At 34.5% G+C, this 18,886-nt stretch overlaps 1 protein-coding gene across 2 annotated transcripts in view; it reads left to right on the top strand.

The window, feature by feature from the left end:
• SLIT2 (slit guidance ligand 2) overlaps window positions 1–18,886 on the top strand; it is a 245,409-nt gene that overhangs the window by 136,964 nt on the left and 89,559 nt on the right. For both annotated transcript variants that reach the window (XM_042871561.1, XM_042871560.1), the window contains exon 5: window positions 9,239–9,310. In XM_042871561.1, the coding sequence (XP_042727495.1) occupies window positions 9,239–9,310 (72 nt within the window). The remainder of the gene's footprint in view (window positions 1–9,238; window positions 9,311–18,886) is intronic.

The raw sequence follows: 18,886 nt of genomic DNA, 5'->3' as shown, positions 1-18,886 counted from the left end.
AAGTACCTAAACCAAGCCAAATGGATATTTCAGCCATGCCTATAGTGAGTTTGTCACTTCCCAGAAGTGAATTTTACCTGGCAGTATTTTGCTTTATCCATTCTGAATCCTTAACTTGCAATGTCTTTTCAAGTCTACTAAGTGAGATACTATATTAAAAATGAATCATTGAATCTACTATCACAGGCTGATGAAATTAAAATAGCAGAACCTTCACTCTTTTCTTGCAAAGAAATTATCTTCGGTGATCCTATGTGAAGTAATAGCACATAAGAGCTAATGTAATTTTCTATTTTGCTTTTAATTTCAACCTGGATAAGTAAAGAGAAGGAAAAAAATGCATGAACATGTATGCTGCTGAAGGATATATGCCTTAAAAGTTATTGTCTATAATAAACCAGAATTTTTGAAGTATTAAATGCAAAATATACTTCTGTCTCTCTAAAAGTTATGTCCCACTCTGACTTTTAGAACTCCAGGTGGGGTTGTTGGTAAACAATACCCTGATACCACACAGCTGTGCTGCTGTCTCACACATCAATAAGGGAGCTGGGCTTGCATTTTTTTTTAAAAATGCAAAACAAGGAACAGTATCTTCCTTCAGTTTGACCAGTTTAAGAGTTTGTGAGTTATGGAGAATCTGTGAATTTCCCTTTCCATTTCCCTTTCTTTTTCTCTCTCTTTTTTTTTTTTTTTTTTTTAATGGTGATGTTTTTAAATGACTTCAAGTTTTTCTTTGTAGGACCTTCTATCAGAAGCCAAATTTGAAGTAGCATTAGAATTTTCTCCTTTTGAAATTGTGGGTGGTCCATTCCTCTCTAAGAGCTGCAACATGTCATTATTTCTACTACTTTTTTTTAAGTCTTAAACAGAATTACATATTAATTCAGTGGAGCAGACTAATAAGGACCACTTGCCTTTTCAAAAATAATTTCTAAGGCTCCACTGAAATACATGTGTGGCCCTAATACTCCTATTTTATTTCACAATGAGCATTTGTCACACTAGGACACTCTAGCACAATGGAGAATAAATGGCAACTCTCCTGAAGCAATTATTTTCAAATGATACCGGAGTATACAAATTGATTTAAATGCACTTTTGGAGACACTGTGGAGTGGGATTGATTCTGTGGCCCATAGATTGACTTCCATGCCAATAGAAGGATTTTGTCTATTCCAAAGCCAAAATGTGATCCTACTAAGAAGTAGGAAGGACTGATAATTGCACTCTATGCTATTTTCTCTGTGAAGAAATGACTAATTAGTAATACTCAAAATTATGAACAAGTCAGTATATTGCATAGGTATGTGGAGTCAGTCTGCCTCTCAAACAAAAACAATCTAGCATTATTTGTCATCATTTCAATTTCTGATGACTTAACCTAAAAAATAAGGTAGAAGTTGCGTATAAACTGGAGATTAGCAGGCTATCAGTATTTCTACTTTAGTTCAGTAGTTTTTATCCATGTTTATGTATGTGCTCTGTGCTTTGTGAATGAATGTCTTGTATCAGTGTTTAATAAATAGGTAGATAAAATGGATGAAAATACCTGCTGTTTAAATAATCATATAGTAATAGCTATAATAAGGTCTATATTGATAAATCTATAATTTGATTATAAATTTATCAATGTATAACAGAAAATAACAGATATGAAAATAAGCAGGGAAGTTTAATCTGCATATTCTTAGAAAAACAGAAGACTCATTCCTTATCATGGGAATTGTAATGACTCAAATCATTCTGCCCGTGTTACAGTGGTGATTGCTCTATGTGGAGTATGAAATATTGAGTTTGGTGTTGTAGCTCACCATGGCACAGGGAGTTACTCTGCTTTTGTGTGTGAATAGACTGTATCTACTGTTTACACCATAAAAGTCTTTAGGGATTCTACAGAGCAATTGGAAATCAGTGCAAAATGCAAAGAGAACCTGCAATTCTGTCATATATACTCTTCTCATCTGCTTTGTGCTCCTCAGCATGGCAGTGATACATAATGATAACACACTACTTTTATTTCTCTGTAAAAGAATGTTAACAGTACCTTTCTCAGATGCAAAATTTCGTTTCTCTTATGGGAAGCAGGTGGGAGTGATATGACTAGAAGTAATGATTTATGGAACTGATGCTGGAATTTATAATTCAGGATTTTAATCATCACAAAGAGATAAATACTGGCCGCTGTTGATAGTGTGGTATCACTTGCATTTCATTAGCAGGGGAAATATTTGCACTGGATGCTTTACGGAAGAGTAGAAGAAGAATCATTTAAGTAAATAGGATATTAAATGGTTTATTTTGTAGTCAGAGAATAAAACAATAATGTTACAGTAGGATTTTTGTTTTGTTGGTTTTCCGTTTGTTTTCAGCCAGATATTAGGCTGAATTGTTAAGCATATGGTTTTAAAATATTTCTTTATTCTGTTTGTCTTCGTTGATTTGTAGGTCTGCCAAAAAGCCAGGCTTTGAAAAAGGGACATGAAAACCTATTTGAGTATAAGATTATCTTCATAAATAAGTGATGCAGTACTGCAATTTGTAATAGTGCAACTCCGTAAAGCCAAACATATGTCAGTATTGTAACAATTAACTGGATAAGCCTCATTTGGCTGATAGGAAAGGTACTTACTTGTTTGAATACAGTAATATGTTTGCTGAATGTGAGATAAAAAGAAAGGCATTGAGTTACAGATCAAAACATTCATGTTTGTTTAGTAGGCTCTTGCTATAATGTGGTACATTTCTGCTATGATGGAAATTTGATTTCCAGGCTTTATTAGGTTCAGTTCAACTGAGCTGATATTTGTAGAATTGGTTCCCCATTATGCTCTCCTTGTACTTAGACCATAAAGGTGTATTTCAGCAGCACCTCTGTTGCTGGATGCTTTTCACATAGGTTTGATTGCCACTATGAAGTTCTGAAAATAATTTTCCAGCTTGTATGCATTATCCTAATATAATAAAAGTACAGATTGCCAAAGCATGCTTCTGTAGTATCCAGAAGAGTCTTTAGATTAAAGTCCTTGTCATGATGGAATTTTACAGCTGTAGAATATAGTTTTCCTGATTGCGTGACAATTAATGAAGATTCGTGAGCAAATAAAAATTTGATCAAAAGCCTTCCATTATAGCACAATCTTTTCCAGATAATATGGAATTGAAATATATATTTCTATTTCAAATTCAGAAAATGGAGACCTGTCTGGCATTTTAGAAGTGAAACCCAAATCAGGAATCAAGCAGGACAAAAAAGTTACTTTGCCATTTTGTCCTCTTCACATTGGGAAACCCACTGCCATAAAAACTTTTGCAAATGGAAGCTGCTGCCAGCATTCTCTCAGAACCCTCAAAATAACATTATTTTGGATCTGAGAGTTTTTCCAAAGTTTAGTGATAATATAAAATAATCTCTGCATCCATTTCTGAAGACACATTTGAAACTTCTATCTGTGGCTCATTTCCACTATGCTGCCACACTGCAGCACGTTCTAGTCTTCCTCCAGGAGCTTGGGTTTCCCTGCTGCTGCCTCCCTGTGAGGCTGAGTACTCCACTCTCCCTAACATCAAAGTTGGGGGAATAAATAAAGGCTGGTGCAAAGCTGGGCCTTGCACTGGAATATGTCATGTCAGATGATATGCCCCAGTAAGCACACTTACTGGAGGAGAATGTTGGGACATGTGCAGGGCCTTGTAGGTATCTCAGTGATCATCCTAAAGATACTCATCAGTGAGCATCTTGTCCCATATCCAAACTCATGAATTTGATTTTTAGTCAAATAATGTTACTGAAATGTTTGTTTTGCTTCTTTCTTTAGATAATAATTCTGTAGTCTCATTATCTGCAATGTCTTGCTTTATGTAGGCATGTGGGGTTTTGTGCAGAATATGGTTAGCTCTTGTTGAATGTATTGTTTTCTGGTGGAGAAATACCAAGTGAGGTTTACTTTATTAATTTTGGAAGTATTTATATGATTATTCAGTAACCTGAACATGAATAGTCACCTTCTGAATTGTTTTTATGAACTGACATAAGTACACTGATGAGTATTCAGTACTTTGCTTGATTCGATATTTCTGCCTTTTCCTTTAAAAATCAGGACACATCATTCATTCCTAGTACTCAGTATTTTACAAAGTAGGGAATGGCAGTATAGATTTATGATATGCCTGGTCAGACACTGAGGGAGGTTAAACCATAGAGGAAAATAAAATTACAAGTAATTAAATTTACAAGCAGGTTTGCCATCTTCAGAAGATTTATTGTTTTAGAACAAACACGTGGTTTTAGCTGCACAAGAAAACTGTGATATCTTAACAGTGTATGATATAGATATTATGTGTGGTGTTTCAATTCATATAATTAAAAATTTAGCACTCCTTTTAAGGTTGAATGGAATATTCAACTGGGAGCCATATATGGTGAGTAATAAAATAGCTGCAATGCAGTACTCTGCATTTTTTAAGAGCTGAAGCACTCTATCAGGCTCATTAATATCAGGTTATCTGAGGGCTTTACCCTCTGATAAAGAAACAATAGCATATATGCATTTTTCCATTTTTTCTGTAAGAAATTATTTGTGTGTGAGAAATATATACCAATACTGTTAAGAACTTTAAATGTTAGGATGTTTTTTTTTTTTTGTTTGTTTGTTTTTTTTTTTTTTTTGTGATATACTTCTACTTACTAACCAGTAATTATGATAAATAGAAATATACTGGTTTCATCCTGTTTCTTAGGGAGGTTTCAGTAGAAACAAGGTTTTGGCAAGGTCTTTTTGCTTTTTCCACAAAGCATTATGCATCATGCTTACTAACGTATTCTGTAGAAAAAAAAAAAAAAAAATTAACTGAATACATAAAATGAAAATGATTATTTGGGAGGTGGAGTTAAGAGGCTTACTATTCTAATTTTTATTTTTACATTTTTTTCCTGTTTCATCAGTTTATGGAAAACAGAAATCTACATTCTTTGAGGCATAATTTCAAACTAGTCAACTTCTACTGTTGTGCCATTGAAAATACCACATTTAAATCCTTTATCTTTGAAATAGGTTTAAAAGATGAGGCATGTGTAATTATCCATATGCATTGTATGTAAATTGCCTGACCTGGTTTGCTTAAAAGGGAATTATATTTTATGCAAGCATGATAATTTCAGGGCTTACTTCATCACTGGTCTTGGACATACTATAACTTATCTCTGCTTTTTTCATTTGGCTTGAGTGATATGTTAATAAAAGTAATTTTATTCATGTGCAACATATTTAGTCTCTAATTTAGAAGCATAAACCTGTCATCTGTAGGAAAAATCAAAATGTACACAAATTTTTCAAAGAATCAGTGTAGTTGGGCAAATGTTCAGACTTCTTTGTAAGTTCTCAGTGTATCCTCATTTAGTGCAGCTTGGTTTGGTGTACGGATTTTGTTTTCTTGCTTTGTTTTTGAGAAAATGAAGTTGCAGCCTGAATATTACAACTCAACAAAATGTTTTACATATACACAGCCAAGAGATACCGTAAAGAAACCAGGCACTACCAAGAGAATGGTGCAATCACACCTAGAGCTGCACAGGCACTTTTGTAAGTCCTCTCTGACAAGAGCCTCACCTGCCTAGGTGGATTTTTGTACAAGAATCTGGCAATTACTCCAATATTCATGTCATCTCTTGCCTTGGTGAGACGAGCCTCAGAATAACCTTTGAGGATGTCTTGCACTCAAAGATACTGAAGTTATATAAAACTGTTCTGGCACTGAAAAATTTTTTGCTCAAAAAATCATTGAGTCAGCACATTGAAGACTGGGTGATGAAGGACTCTGTGGCAAGCTGATGGGTGATGAGCATGAAGCCTTCAAAGCTATGACTCAGTAATTTTCTGAAAGGATCAATAGCTTCAGAACTATTAATAATTTGGAATATATGTCTCTAGAAACGACTTACAGCATTGACAAGTTAGTGGAGAGTTCCATAGGGCAACTAGGATCTGCATAAGTTGAATTCAGTAAAACATCATTATATCATCGTGCTTACTTTCAAAAACTGTATAGGATAACCTTGACTCTTCCACTCAAGTTTTATACAAAATATTTTCAATAAGTTCTGATCTTCCATAACTTTATATGAAGTCTCAGGCTGCTATAACTACAAAGAATAATTTATTGGATAAAATCTTGATCATATTGCTGATTTAAAATGTGAAGACAGAATCGTGCCTATCCTTTCAGACATTTAGATTTCTTCTTGTAAAAGTACTGTGTTCAGTTGTTTATTGGCTTCAATTTTGTTTAAATTCATAGAGCATCTTTCATTTACAAGTATCAAGCACCAACATAAATGGTTCTTGGTGTACACACGTGTTGAAATGGTTCTTCTTTTTTAAATGGGAAATGGAGTTTACACAGTTCTTAGTGCCTGAAAACACCTAAAAGGCTGAAAAGAAGATTTGCATCTTTTGTTATTACAGAATATAGACTGCAAAGTCAAGTCAGTGAAACAGAATGACCTGCAAAATTGTCCAGTTTTATCTAGAAAATAGTTTTTTTGCCCCATTTCCCAAAAGCCAACCTGTGATACATGTGGCTCTGTTTCTGTTTTGTCTTTTTGTGACCAGTCTAAGAATTTCAGAGGAATGAATTAAAGCATCTTAAAAAGACCACACAGCAACTTGTTACTGAGTCATGGTTATGCACTGTGAAACATAGATGTAATTTATGCAAGAATAAAAAGTTAAATATTTGGTTAAGCCCCTCAAGGTCTTTATAAGAAAACCTTTTTAAACTGAGCAGATGAAAACCTGAAGCAATCAATAAATAATTACAAAGAACTTTCCCATTATAAGTAGGCATAGCTTTTGTGTTGAAAATGGTATTTTTTTTAATAGAGAATTTTGCAATGAAGGAAGGATTTAACTTCTGTTACATAAACATTCTAAGAACTTTTCACAACCCAATAGATGCATTGCAAAAAGAATTTATCTTGGAAAAAGACAGGGTAACTTGGAGAAGAATGTTGGGAGAGGTCTAGAGACATCTAGAGAGATGTTTTTTAAAGTGCCTTTCACAGAAAGTTTGGGAACCTTTTCAATTTAGTAGTTTACATTTCAAATTTGCTAAAATCAGTAGGGAACTCTAGTCTGCATGACCCTGTGCTGCGTGAAAATGATGCTGTGGATGCATCTGGCTTTCATTCACATGTGCATACACACATACAGTCTCAATGCATGGTTTGCAGAGGAACCAGGACTAATAGCTGTGACAAGTACTTATTTGTACTTGTGCTGTGTTTCTACAGAAAGAAAGAGAAGGGTTTAAGGAGACCTCATAGTTAAAGAGATATTATAAACAGGAGGAAAATCAACTTTTTACATAGATAGCTAGTGATGGACAAGGGGAAATAGTTTTACTAAACAAGGAGAGATTTAGATTAAATGTCATGGGCAAGTTTTTCACAGAGAGAGTGGTGAGGCCCTGGCACAGGCTGCCTGGAGGCATTCAGGGTCAGGTTGGGTGAGGCCTTGGGCAGCCTTATCTGGTGGAGAAAGCCATGCCTAAGGCAGCAGGTTGGAACTGGATGATCTCTGAGGTCTCTTTCAACCCAAGCCATTCTGTGATTCTGACCTTTCATATTTTTGAAATAATTTACACAAGTGTCTCAATTTTGTTCATCTCCAACTTTTAAAATTATACAAAATGATGAATGATGACAATCAATTAACCATCATAAATAGTGTAATGCACAATTATCCATTACCTACAGCAGTATATATTTATGAGTATGACAGTGGTTTACATGGACATATACATACATCTGTATAACCAGTTAGTCCTTCATCATGATAGAAATCACTATTTTAAACCACTTTACATGCAATTTATGTATTGGTAAAATGTTTTAGTCAATTAAATATAACCATATACATAGATGCTTACTATTTATATTTGTAATAGAATTAAAGGAAGTCAATTGTTAAATCATCACTGTAACATATGCTGAGGGCTGACTTTTTATTTATTTTATTTGAATTTATTGTCAGCAATGCAGTCATATTCTATGTCAGTATTACCTAGGTGAACTGAAAACTAAATCATAGCTCACAGATGCTTCTTTTTCCACGTACTGTTAATAATAGCTAAGTTGGGTTAAATATACTTTGCGAGATACAGGAGTACAGTTATATGCACAAAGTGTGAAAGATTTAGTATATAGAATGTGGTTTTCCATAAACTGAAAATGCCTCCAATAAAACAAACTTGCTGACAATGTACGTGGAATTATTTTCAAAGGTATTATATTGATGTAAATTTTTCTGGAGTCAGGTAGTGTGGAATTTTATAAAGTCCTCGAACAATTCTTTAAGTTCATAAATTTGAAAGAAATCTCCAGGAGTGATTTCTAATAAATGGAAATATGAGCTCGTGCTAGATTACACTTCAGGGAAAGATTATGTCGAAAGCATGATTGTATTTAATCAACTGAATGATTCCTGCTTATTCATTTCATCTCAGCTATGTCTTACTTCTGTGCACCATTTTGCAATATTTTTCCTAAAACCTCCCAGAAAAGGTTATCTAAAAATTGTCTTTAAAATACAAGATATTGAAAACATTACTGTTCGGGATTGGAGTGCATGTGGAGCATGCTTTAGAGTGCTTGATGTTGGGGAGTGAAGCTCCTGTTTTGGTTTTAGCAAAGCAAAATCTAGCTATTCACAAAAGAACTGCTCTGTGACCTGAGAAAGAATTCTAGTGAAAATACAGCCTGTACACTTCTGATTTGTTTCTGAATTGCATTCAGAGGCTCAAGCAAGCTTCTTCATCTAATTTCTTACTCTCTGTAGGTAGATGCATCTCTGAAAGCTTCCAAACTGCGTGATTTCATGTCTTGTGTTTGGAATGAGTTGAAAATTAAAATCAATCAGTTAAAAATGAAATCAGTTTGGCCTGCATTGTTAAACTGTGTAATGGTTCTATTTAGGTTTGGCATAATTGCTGTTATTTTGAAAGGGAGCTATATAGTGCAACAAAGATAAACTAATTTGAGTATTTTTGCTACTTATTTTTCTTCAATTGCAAATCAGTTCAAGTAATAATATAATTTTCATGAGAAACATTTATTGAATGGCAATAGCTGGAATTGTTTGCTCTGTCAGCTCTGTCAGATTCTTTCAATCTTTTTTGTTGTTATACACAGAAATATATGTGGCAGATTTTAAGTTTCATTTGATCTTCTTTTTAATAGTGATCTTAGTGAAAATCAGATTCAAGCCATACCCAGGAAGGCATTTCGTGGAGCAGTAGACATAAAAAATCTGTAAGTATTTTCCTCCTTCTTATATGTACTCTGATGATAATGCTTTGTAAATACAATTTCCTTTTCTTCTGTCAGATACCTTTTTGCTAAGCACTTTATAGCTGCTCAAGTAATCCTTGCATAAAACCAATCTTGTTTTGGCAAAATATTTTAACCTATCTTAAGCATCCTATCTTTGCCCATCATGAAATCTGAAACATTTAAATGGAGCTTGAATAGAACAAGATATTGAAAGTATTTATTTATTATAACCTGAGTTTAATATTTGAATGTCAAATTACTTTAAAAATGTCATTGTTTCATGTAGAAAAATCTGTTCTTCTTCATGTCTATGTATGTGTTTTGTTTTCCTGTATAAAAGAAAAAAAGAAAAATCATGCTATTATCTAGTTTGCTCACATATGTTTTCCTACTTCAGTATTTACTTTTCTCCCACAGTTTTCTTTGTGGCAAAATAAGTATTTTCTGAAAGCTAGACTCACTTTCCTGGAGATAGTGACCTTAAAGTTCATGGGCAAGTTTTTAATTCTTACAGCTTCTGTGTGAAGAAATATGTGCTTCAAGACAAAAGAAAGCAATGACTTTTTGACTTTTGTTTAGAGTAGTGAGTCAGTTTAGTGATCTGAATGAGCTGAATGACCTGAAGATTGTCATGAACTTCTATGGTAGGAAACAAGGTTATCCACTCAAAAGCTGTAACTGCAGCTGTAAGCTGGGGGTTCATTGCTAGCAAACAACCAACAATGACAGAGGACATATTCTGCTGGGGTCAAGAAAGTCCATGAAACTGCTATTGTGATGCAGCCATGAAAAAGTGTAATTGCTGTCTTATTCACATCAGTGAGAACAGGGAAGTATCAAGTTCTTATGTTTTCATGTTATTTCTATTGAAATACTTTCTACTAATTGTAGTTGTCAATTTAGAGAACTTTTTAGTTGAACTACTTTAAGTGCTTCATGATTGCTGTACAAGATGGATGCACAACTGGATGTTGTGTTGAGGGACATGGTTTAGTAGGAGCTATTGGGAATAGGTGAACGGTTGGACTGGGTGATCTTTTAGGTCTTTTCCAACCTTAGTGATTCTATGATTCTATGATTCTAAGATGTTGCATCTCCACGAGTGAAGCCTTTTGTGTTTTTGGCATCCTGTGATGGACTCTACTCCATTCTACTGCCCTTAGCACTGCACACAAGTCAGTTACGAAGGCATAAATTCAAGAATTTCAGCAGAATGGACAAGTGTTTGCCTTGCTTGCTTTGATTTTTAGAAATGTTTGTTTCTGTGTTACTAGGTGGAAAATCTAATATATTTGAGTCTGTTATGCTGAAAAACTTGCAAGCACATCTCAAAGCAGCTTTGTTAGTTTGTTTAAAAGATATAAGTTTCTATTCTATACTGGTCCCATCATTATTCATGGTTGGAAAGAGGCATAGCTACAAGGGTAAGCTTGCATTTTTGTGTATGGCCTTTTATATTTGATAAATTGATGTAGCTAAAAAAAAGAAATTTTAGTGTAAAAATAAAAGTATCATTGAGCGTCTTCAAATGGCAGGGCAGTATACTTGACTGGAATAAGTATGTACTGTGAGATAGTTCCAGTCAGGAACTGAGTTAGAATGCTAATCTTTAGCTAAGATAATATTCATGGTAAGGATCCTGAATTCTGTTGAAAATGTGCATAAAACAGTACCCCTGCTTTTTAAAGACTTTATCTTTTGGAAGATAATTTAAACAAAAGTTTCATAAGGTTGTGTAATTGCCACAAAAATCCAAATCTTATCTGTGGCACATAGTTTATTGTGATACCAGGAAAACTACAGAAATTACATTTCCTTAGTGGTCCCAGAAAGACAAAAAAAGAAAGAAATCTGATTTTTAATATTTATGATGCCACTGCAGCAGTAAGCAGCAACAAACACATTTCTCTTGTTGTAAATGCTACCTTCATTCCTGGTTGCTCACTGTATATTATGTGTGGTGTAGGTGTGAGTATCAGAATGACACGTGAGTTCATGAGGCAAGTCAGTTGGAATCCAGCATAGAATTTCTGTAGCTAGAGCAGGTAGTCAGGAAATGAATAGCTTTTGCTCATTTCCAGAAAATTAGTAAAGATGGAGAGAACTGAACACTAGCCTTCCATTTAGCCATTTATATTACACTTAAAGAAGGATCACTGCAAGAAATATACTGTTTTTATTTCATTCTCCAAGAAACGAAAAAATCAGTGGATGGGTAATATATGTAGAAAGCATCTCTTTGCAAACAAAGGGGACTATAAAATGAAGGCATGTAGCATCTGTGGAATGATTAAACTAGGGAATGGCAACAACAGTGGCTTTGCTGAGAACTGACATAAGTGGGATTCAATATTTGTTCTAATATCACAGTTTCTTCTGTAATTGTCTAATGGGTAAGCATACTTTTAAAGATGTTAACCAAACAGAGGGAGGGGTGAAGGTACAAAAAGTAAAGAAACCTGCATTAGAAAACTTTGTAAATGCAAGTTTTATTTTGTCTAAGAACATCAGATAAATTACAATATAAGTTACAGGGACACTTCATTAGATAAATTGAGTGCGTTTAAAACCATCCTAAGTGTTAGCTGTAAGCTATTTCAAAGGCAGTTAACAAATCTCACAGAAATCAAACTGGTTATATATTTTATTTTGCAGAATAGAAACTACAGAGTAATATTTCCCCACTCGAATGAGGAGCTGGAACATTTTGGAATAGATTTTATGGTCACCAAATAAAGTTGTTTTAGTTTTCATGGAGCAAAAGGAATTAGATATTAACTCAGAATACCTGAGGAAAATTATGTCCTCTAAAGTTGATAATACCACTTGTATCTTTTGATTTCCTGCTAATATGTTAGCTCTAGGGTCTTCTTGATGCTTCTCAGAAGCAGCTGTCCAGTTTCCATGAGATGGGGCCATAGTTCCATTCTGGACATCTTAATAATATTTATAAGATATATTCTGTAAACGATAAAAGAAACAAACTGAGCAACACATTGTGAGAAATCACAATTTCATCAACAAGCCCCATCACAAAACAAAACAAAAAAATCCTCCTGTTGGGCCCTTGTAGGTAACTATAATATCCCCCGCCCTTTGCCTTTTCTTCTTAAGGCTAAACAAATGCAGTTTCCACAGACTGTACCCTAATGTCACCTGCTTCATCTTGATGATCCTAGTTGGACTCACCCCAACCAGGATTTGTCAGCATCTGCGGGGGATACTGAGATTAGATATGATGCTCAGATCTGATTTCCCAAGTGCCAATCAGACAGATACAGCAGAAGGAAGGGATGCCATCCAGAGGTACTGGAAAATCAAAAGGTGGGTTTTTCTTAACCTAATGAGATTGAACAGAGCAAATGCAAGGTTTTGCATTTGGGTCGAGGTAATACCAGATCTGTATACAAACTGGAAAAAGAACTCCTTCAGAGTAGCCATGCTGTGAAGGACTTAGGAATCCTGGTAGATGAAAAACTTAACATGAGCCAACAGTGTGTGCTTGCAGCCTGGATATCCAGTCATATCCTGGGTTCCATCAGAAGAGAGGTGGCCAACAGGATGACGGAGATGATTGACTCCCTTTATTCTGCCCTCGTGAACTGGAGTACTGCTCCAGTCTGGGGCCCCAACACAGGAAAGATGTTGAGTTTTTAGAGAGGGTCCAGAGAATGGCCAAGATGATCCAAGGACTTGAGCACCTCTCCTATGAAGACAGGCTGTAGAAACTGGGCTTGTTCAGCCTGGAAAAGGGAATGCTGCAGTAGGACCTCATTGTGGCCTTCCATTATTTAAAGGCAGTTTATAAACGTGAGGGAAATCAACTTTTTACATGGGTAGATAATGATAAGACAAGGGGAAATAGTTTTCAACTAAAGGAAGAGATATTTAGATTAGATGTTATGGGGAAGTTTTATTGAGAAAGTGGTGAGGTGATGGAACAGGTTGCCCGGAACGGTTGTGGATGCCCCATCCCAAGAGGTGTTTAAGGCAAGGCTGGATGGGGTTCTGGGCAATCTGATCTAGTTGATATAGCAGTTGGCAACCCTGCCTGTGGCAGGGGAGTTGGAACTTGATGATCCTTGAGATCCCTTCCAATCCAAGTCATTCTATGGTCTCTCTCAGCATCCTGACTTTGCTCTCATGACTGCAGCCCAGTTAATGACTGTGCCAATAAATGAGGGAAACTTAATTCCCAAAGTTACTTCATAATTTGGTACCTCTTCTTGGAGAATTTGCTTCAAAAAGTTAGGCTTTTCAGAAGATTTTTAAGAAGCAAATAGAAATTATCATATAAATTGGAAATAAAATACATATTTTTAATACACATGTTAATGATGGTTTCATAATCCTCCCTGGTGGTACAGTGCTCACACCAGTTGTGGAACATTTAATTTGAAAGCTTCCCAACCTCAGGAATTTTATTTAAATTTAGGGTGTTAAGAAAATGCTTTAGCTACTCTGGTTATAATTTTGGATGGATTGTTTCTTGGATCTGGTTAGAAGGAATTAAAATAACTGGGCGTAAAAATCAACCGAATGTGAAACACTGTTGTAAATACAATAATAATAGTTTCAGATTTTGAGAAGCAGATTTTGACATCTAGTGATTTTTATAAAACTATATTCTGAGATTTCTATATAGAGTACAGAAAGTTTTTTAAGATTCCAACTTTCTCTTCTGCTGTGTAATCAATACATGGAAGAGGATGGGAAGCAGTAACACACATCATAGCAGAACTGAACTGTGATAATAAATGCACTTACCATCAAAATGATGCCAACAATAAAATAGGAGGGAACAGTTTCATTGTATCTCCTGCAAGTATTTTGTAGCCTGTTTTTATTGTTTCGGGGGATAGTGATGTCCTCTTGGGCAGTTTTGCTCCATCAGGGAGCAGGAGAAGGGCAGCTACAGAGGAGCTGTTCTCTCCCTTGTAACAGAAGGAAACTGAGAGTTTGTGGAGTCATTGGCTACTGGGTCAGAAAAGTAAGGGGAATTGAATGGTCATTATGTAGGTAATGGTCATGGTGGATCTTAGGGCCAGGATGCTGTTGGACACTGTAGCTGTCACCCCAAAGATAAAAGCTACATGGGGATGTAGTAGTTTTACAGATAGAACTGGCTTAGAAAATGGAGAGTTAGTGGAGAAAGAGACACCTGTATCCACTAAACTTTGTCCAGAACCTTCAATATCATTATGATGCATGATGTTACTTTGATACCTTTATAGGTCTACTGTGAAAGATTTAAAGCTTGCATTGTCACTAAAAACATAACTGTTGTATTCATTTTGTCTGGCCATGACTGGACTTTTTCTTGAAGTTCAGTGTTATTAGCAGCTGGAAACTATAGAGTCCTGCTGAAGGTATTGTTACTGATTTCAGATTACACACAGAATTCCACTGCAACTGGAAGTGTGCTGTCTGCTCATCTGTATGAGTGCTAATCCAAATGCACTGCTTGTGTGAGAAATTTTTTAAAGAATTTAGAATTGACGTATTTTTCACTCTTATTCTTAGTGGGAATCATTTAACTACTAGCCTGCTCAGCCACCTGTGTTTCAGGTATACATCTATAAGGATTTTCACAGGATGTTAGTATGTTCTGTTAGTATGTTCTTCTTATGAGTTTTGGTAGAGTCAAAAAGTATCACCGAAGGAATGATGGCAAGCATAGGTGAACTTAACTAGTCATTCTTTAAACTGTTGCTGCCAAAAAGCTCAGTGACTTTATGGTCTTCATGCAAAAAGTTGTTCTTTCTGATTGTTTCAGCAAAGGATGATTTCAATGTGGGAGCTGAATGCCATTTTTAATGCTACTATTTTTCATTACAGATTATTTACCTCAAATTTGGCCTGCTAAAATAAGTTTCCTTTTGGTCATAAATAAATCATTTATGAAATGTTAAAGTTTATTATGTTTTTAAATCAGGAAGAACATTTGTCATTGAAATAAGTTTCAGATTAGAATTTTCTGAATTGAGAAATTAATTTATTGCAAGTCTTTTTTAGTATGTTAAAAAAAAAAAACTCTCTAGGTAAGGATTTTATAATTAATATTTAAATAAATAAATACTTCTAGTAGAACTTTCATGGGTTATGTGCATGACCTCTGGTATGGCTTCTCTGTTCCCCATATTTACAACATATATGCTCTCCACATTTATAATGATCTTGAGGCTGTTTGTCATCTATTTGGTTAAAATGCATTACAGAAATCACAGATTTCTCATTCAGTGTTCCTCTTTTTCATAGCACTCTGCTGTTTTCTCTTATCTTTAATTTTTTAATTTTTGCTTCTCTCCAAGACATTACTTGTGGTTTTACCTAACTAAAATGATAGGTAATTTTGAGAGGATGGAGCAATAAATCTTTTCTCCCTTTTCTTCTAGTTTATTCTATGTATAGTATGTAGGTATTTTTTGAAAGTACTTTTAAGCCTTGCTTATTAATTTCAAGTTAAAAGAAAAAGGATGATGTATATTAGAAAAAAATATATATATACATTAAAATGTTTTACAGGAAAATTTAGCAAAGAGCAAAATAAATTACATTAGCAAGTGCAAGTAGATAAAAGCACTCCACTTCCCAATGAAAGAATAGCAATAAGCAGGCACAGAAAACAATCAATTCTCTGAAGTTTGATAAAACAGAATAAATTCTTACACAGTCCTGTTACATCTTTCTCAACCAATACCTCTGAAGTTATTGATCCCACTTGAAATTGAAATTGAGAGAGGAATTGAGAAATAGGAAAGCATAACTCAATTCTGTTGTAAAAAATACAAGGAGACCTTAAAATAGTGACTACTTCCAGAAAATCTACTGCAGTGATAAATATTGTGCACTATGTTCTTTTCCCAAGGAAAAATATAATGTTATGAAATACAGTGTACAGTGTGCTAAGACTAGAAAGATTTATTAATATTTACTGGTGAGAAAGACACCACAGGGATCTAGAAGAGATTCAGACTTTTCCTGATGACTTCTTAAAAATGTTTACAATTAATTTGATTCATTAGTAGAATAAATTCATTTCTGAACAAAAAAGATGATGCTAAAGCTGTGTGATGCCACTCCTGCTTTTACTACAAAGTGCTTTCAAGTGCTGAATAATGGGAGGGTAAATTTAGACATAGATTGAAATGGTTGTAACTTTTAACTCAGCTTCTGTGGAAGAAGAAAGAAGGTCTTCTCTTTTGGTCAGATATTTTTTCTCTCCGAAGGTAGCAGTTTTCAAATTTATGTCGTGAAAAGTTCTTCTTACGCATAATAAGATTTTTTTTTTACTTTTTATTTATCATTATCTGATAGAAAACAAATGCTAAAGGGGAGGAAAATCTAGGTTAGTAACATGTTTCTACAGTGTTGGGTGTGCTGGCAAAACCGATCCATAGACATTCTAAAACACACATTGACTTCCTAGTTGAATGTTCTTTGCTACATGTGAACGTTAATATTTTAAATAGCAGTAAATATTAAGCATATGAAATAGCCAGATAATACTGTAGCATCTGAAAGATTTTGAATATATCAGCAGTTGTTTGGCATTTTATGAGCTTTGCAGGATACACACTATCCAAGGTAATCAACTGCTTTGTGGAAGTTAGGGCAGAAAGGAAAGTATGGAAACAGAATGATTCAGAGAGGTGGAGAAGTCCTACATAGAAAACACCCAACACAGAGATAGTAGGGAAAAAAGCTGTGGGATGTATTGAGGAGAGGGGAAGGAGGATGATGGGCCAATGTTGTTGGTCCGTGTCTGTTTAGCTTCTGTTCTTCAGGGCATTTTAGTCATGTGAAAAGAAGAAAAGAAATTCTCAGAGGAAATGAAGTCTTCTATAATGCAGCTAGTATTATTATTGTCAATAGCTTAGTGATGAGAAAGGTTTTTTCATAGCATTGTAGATATTTTAATGCATGTTTTTAGAAGTCATTTTGCTAAAAATAAATGACAGGACAGCTTTGCTCCCTTGCCTACACCCGTAGTCATAGTCTTCACGCAATTGGCTCTCAGAAACCAATCTAACCCTAAGAATTCAGATTTCTTCAGTATATCCAATAGCAGGACATTACACATAAATGATAAGCTGGTTATGAAATATTGTCTGCCTTTTTGTTTGGATTTATATTCAATGAATATCTTTACCTTAGCAAAATTACCATATATTACAATACCATAAATTGCTGTTCAAGGCCAGCACAGTCTTATGTAGCTTAAAGAATATACATTACACTAATTAACGGTGTTTTTCTGTTCCTTTCATATCATTGTCATAAGTGGTAGAAGATTGTCTGAAGCATAGGGAAGGTAGTATCTTCCAAAGATCACTTATAAACCTTGGAAGCATTTCATCTCCCATCCACAAAATTCCCTTCCCTGAAACCCTAAACATTTCATAAGTTCATTGCAAACAGAGAAGTCTTTCTGGTAAGAGGATTTAAATGAAAACAACTCACCCTTCACTAAGATAGTGGTAATGATGATTCCCTAAAGGAAGCAGTCCAAAAGTTTTCGGGTGCACCACAGCTGCTGCTAGTGGAAGAAATCTGCCTTTCAGTTTGTGTAGGACAAGATTTTCTCAAGTGCTTTCTGTACTGTTAAAAGATATTCTTTTGTGTATAATATGGATGATTTAGAAGAAGCTGTGTCAGCAGTGATTTATACATTGACAGCTAAGGATAATAAGATATGGGCAAACATACAGCTCACCCTTTTACAGATTAACCTGCAGACTGCATTAGGCAAATTCAATGGCATTAAAAGATTTTTCCAATTTGTCTGGAAACAATTTCTCTTTTGTATTGTGTCAAGGGTAGCATTTCATGACATTGTACTAATTTAAATAGCTGTGATAAATTGTTGAAGAGGTTAGAAAATTGTACTTTGTATATATTTTACCTCTATAAAATGAAAAGTCTATTAACTTAATTGTTAAATGAAATTCATTAGTAAAATGAAAAAAGCCTCAGTAAGTAGGCTTAAATATTCCAACACTGCAGCATTAATGCTATAACACTGCACCAAAATTATTAAAGATTATATTAAGGAAATTATAGTTTGCATTTCAATGTAACTTTCAGTACACAGAAACGCAGACTGCTGTAGCTGTATTATTTTATTCCTGCATAGTAGTAATTCAGATAAAAATGTGGATGAAACTACAACTTTAAAGAAGTTGGTATGTTAAACTCAACAGTGGATATGATGATTTATTAATAAATCATTATTAATGATTTATCATAGGTTCAGAAGAATCACAGAAGAAGCTTTAGTAAACACCTCATTAGCCCTAGTAGATAACACACGATTGGAGATAGAAAGGACAGAGTTCATTTGTATTTTATTCATTCACTTCCTATTGTTCACACAATATATGTCCCTATATATTATCTATTACTGCTAAATATGAGGTTTGAAGATCTTTTGATTGCTTGAAGTGAGGTTGTATTTTTTTGCATATTTACAGATAGTATTTATAGATAGTTAATATCTACATGAGAAACTTACAAACATTGGGATTTTGTATTTGCATAATGTTTAATTTCAGC

This window comes from Lagopus leucura, unplaced genomic scaffold, assembly GCF_019238085.1.
Source record: "Lagopus leucura isolate 7727_CA_CO unplaced genomic scaffold, USGS_WTPT01 Super-Scaffold_100004, whole genome shotgun sequence".
In the NCBI taxonomy this organism is placed as follows: domain Eukaryota; kingdom Metazoa; phylum Chordata; class Aves; order Galliformes; family Phasianidae; genus Lagopus; species Lagopus leucura.
Note: the sequence above shows the minus strand (reverse complement) of the source record. Positions and strands in the feature narration are given on the sequence as shown.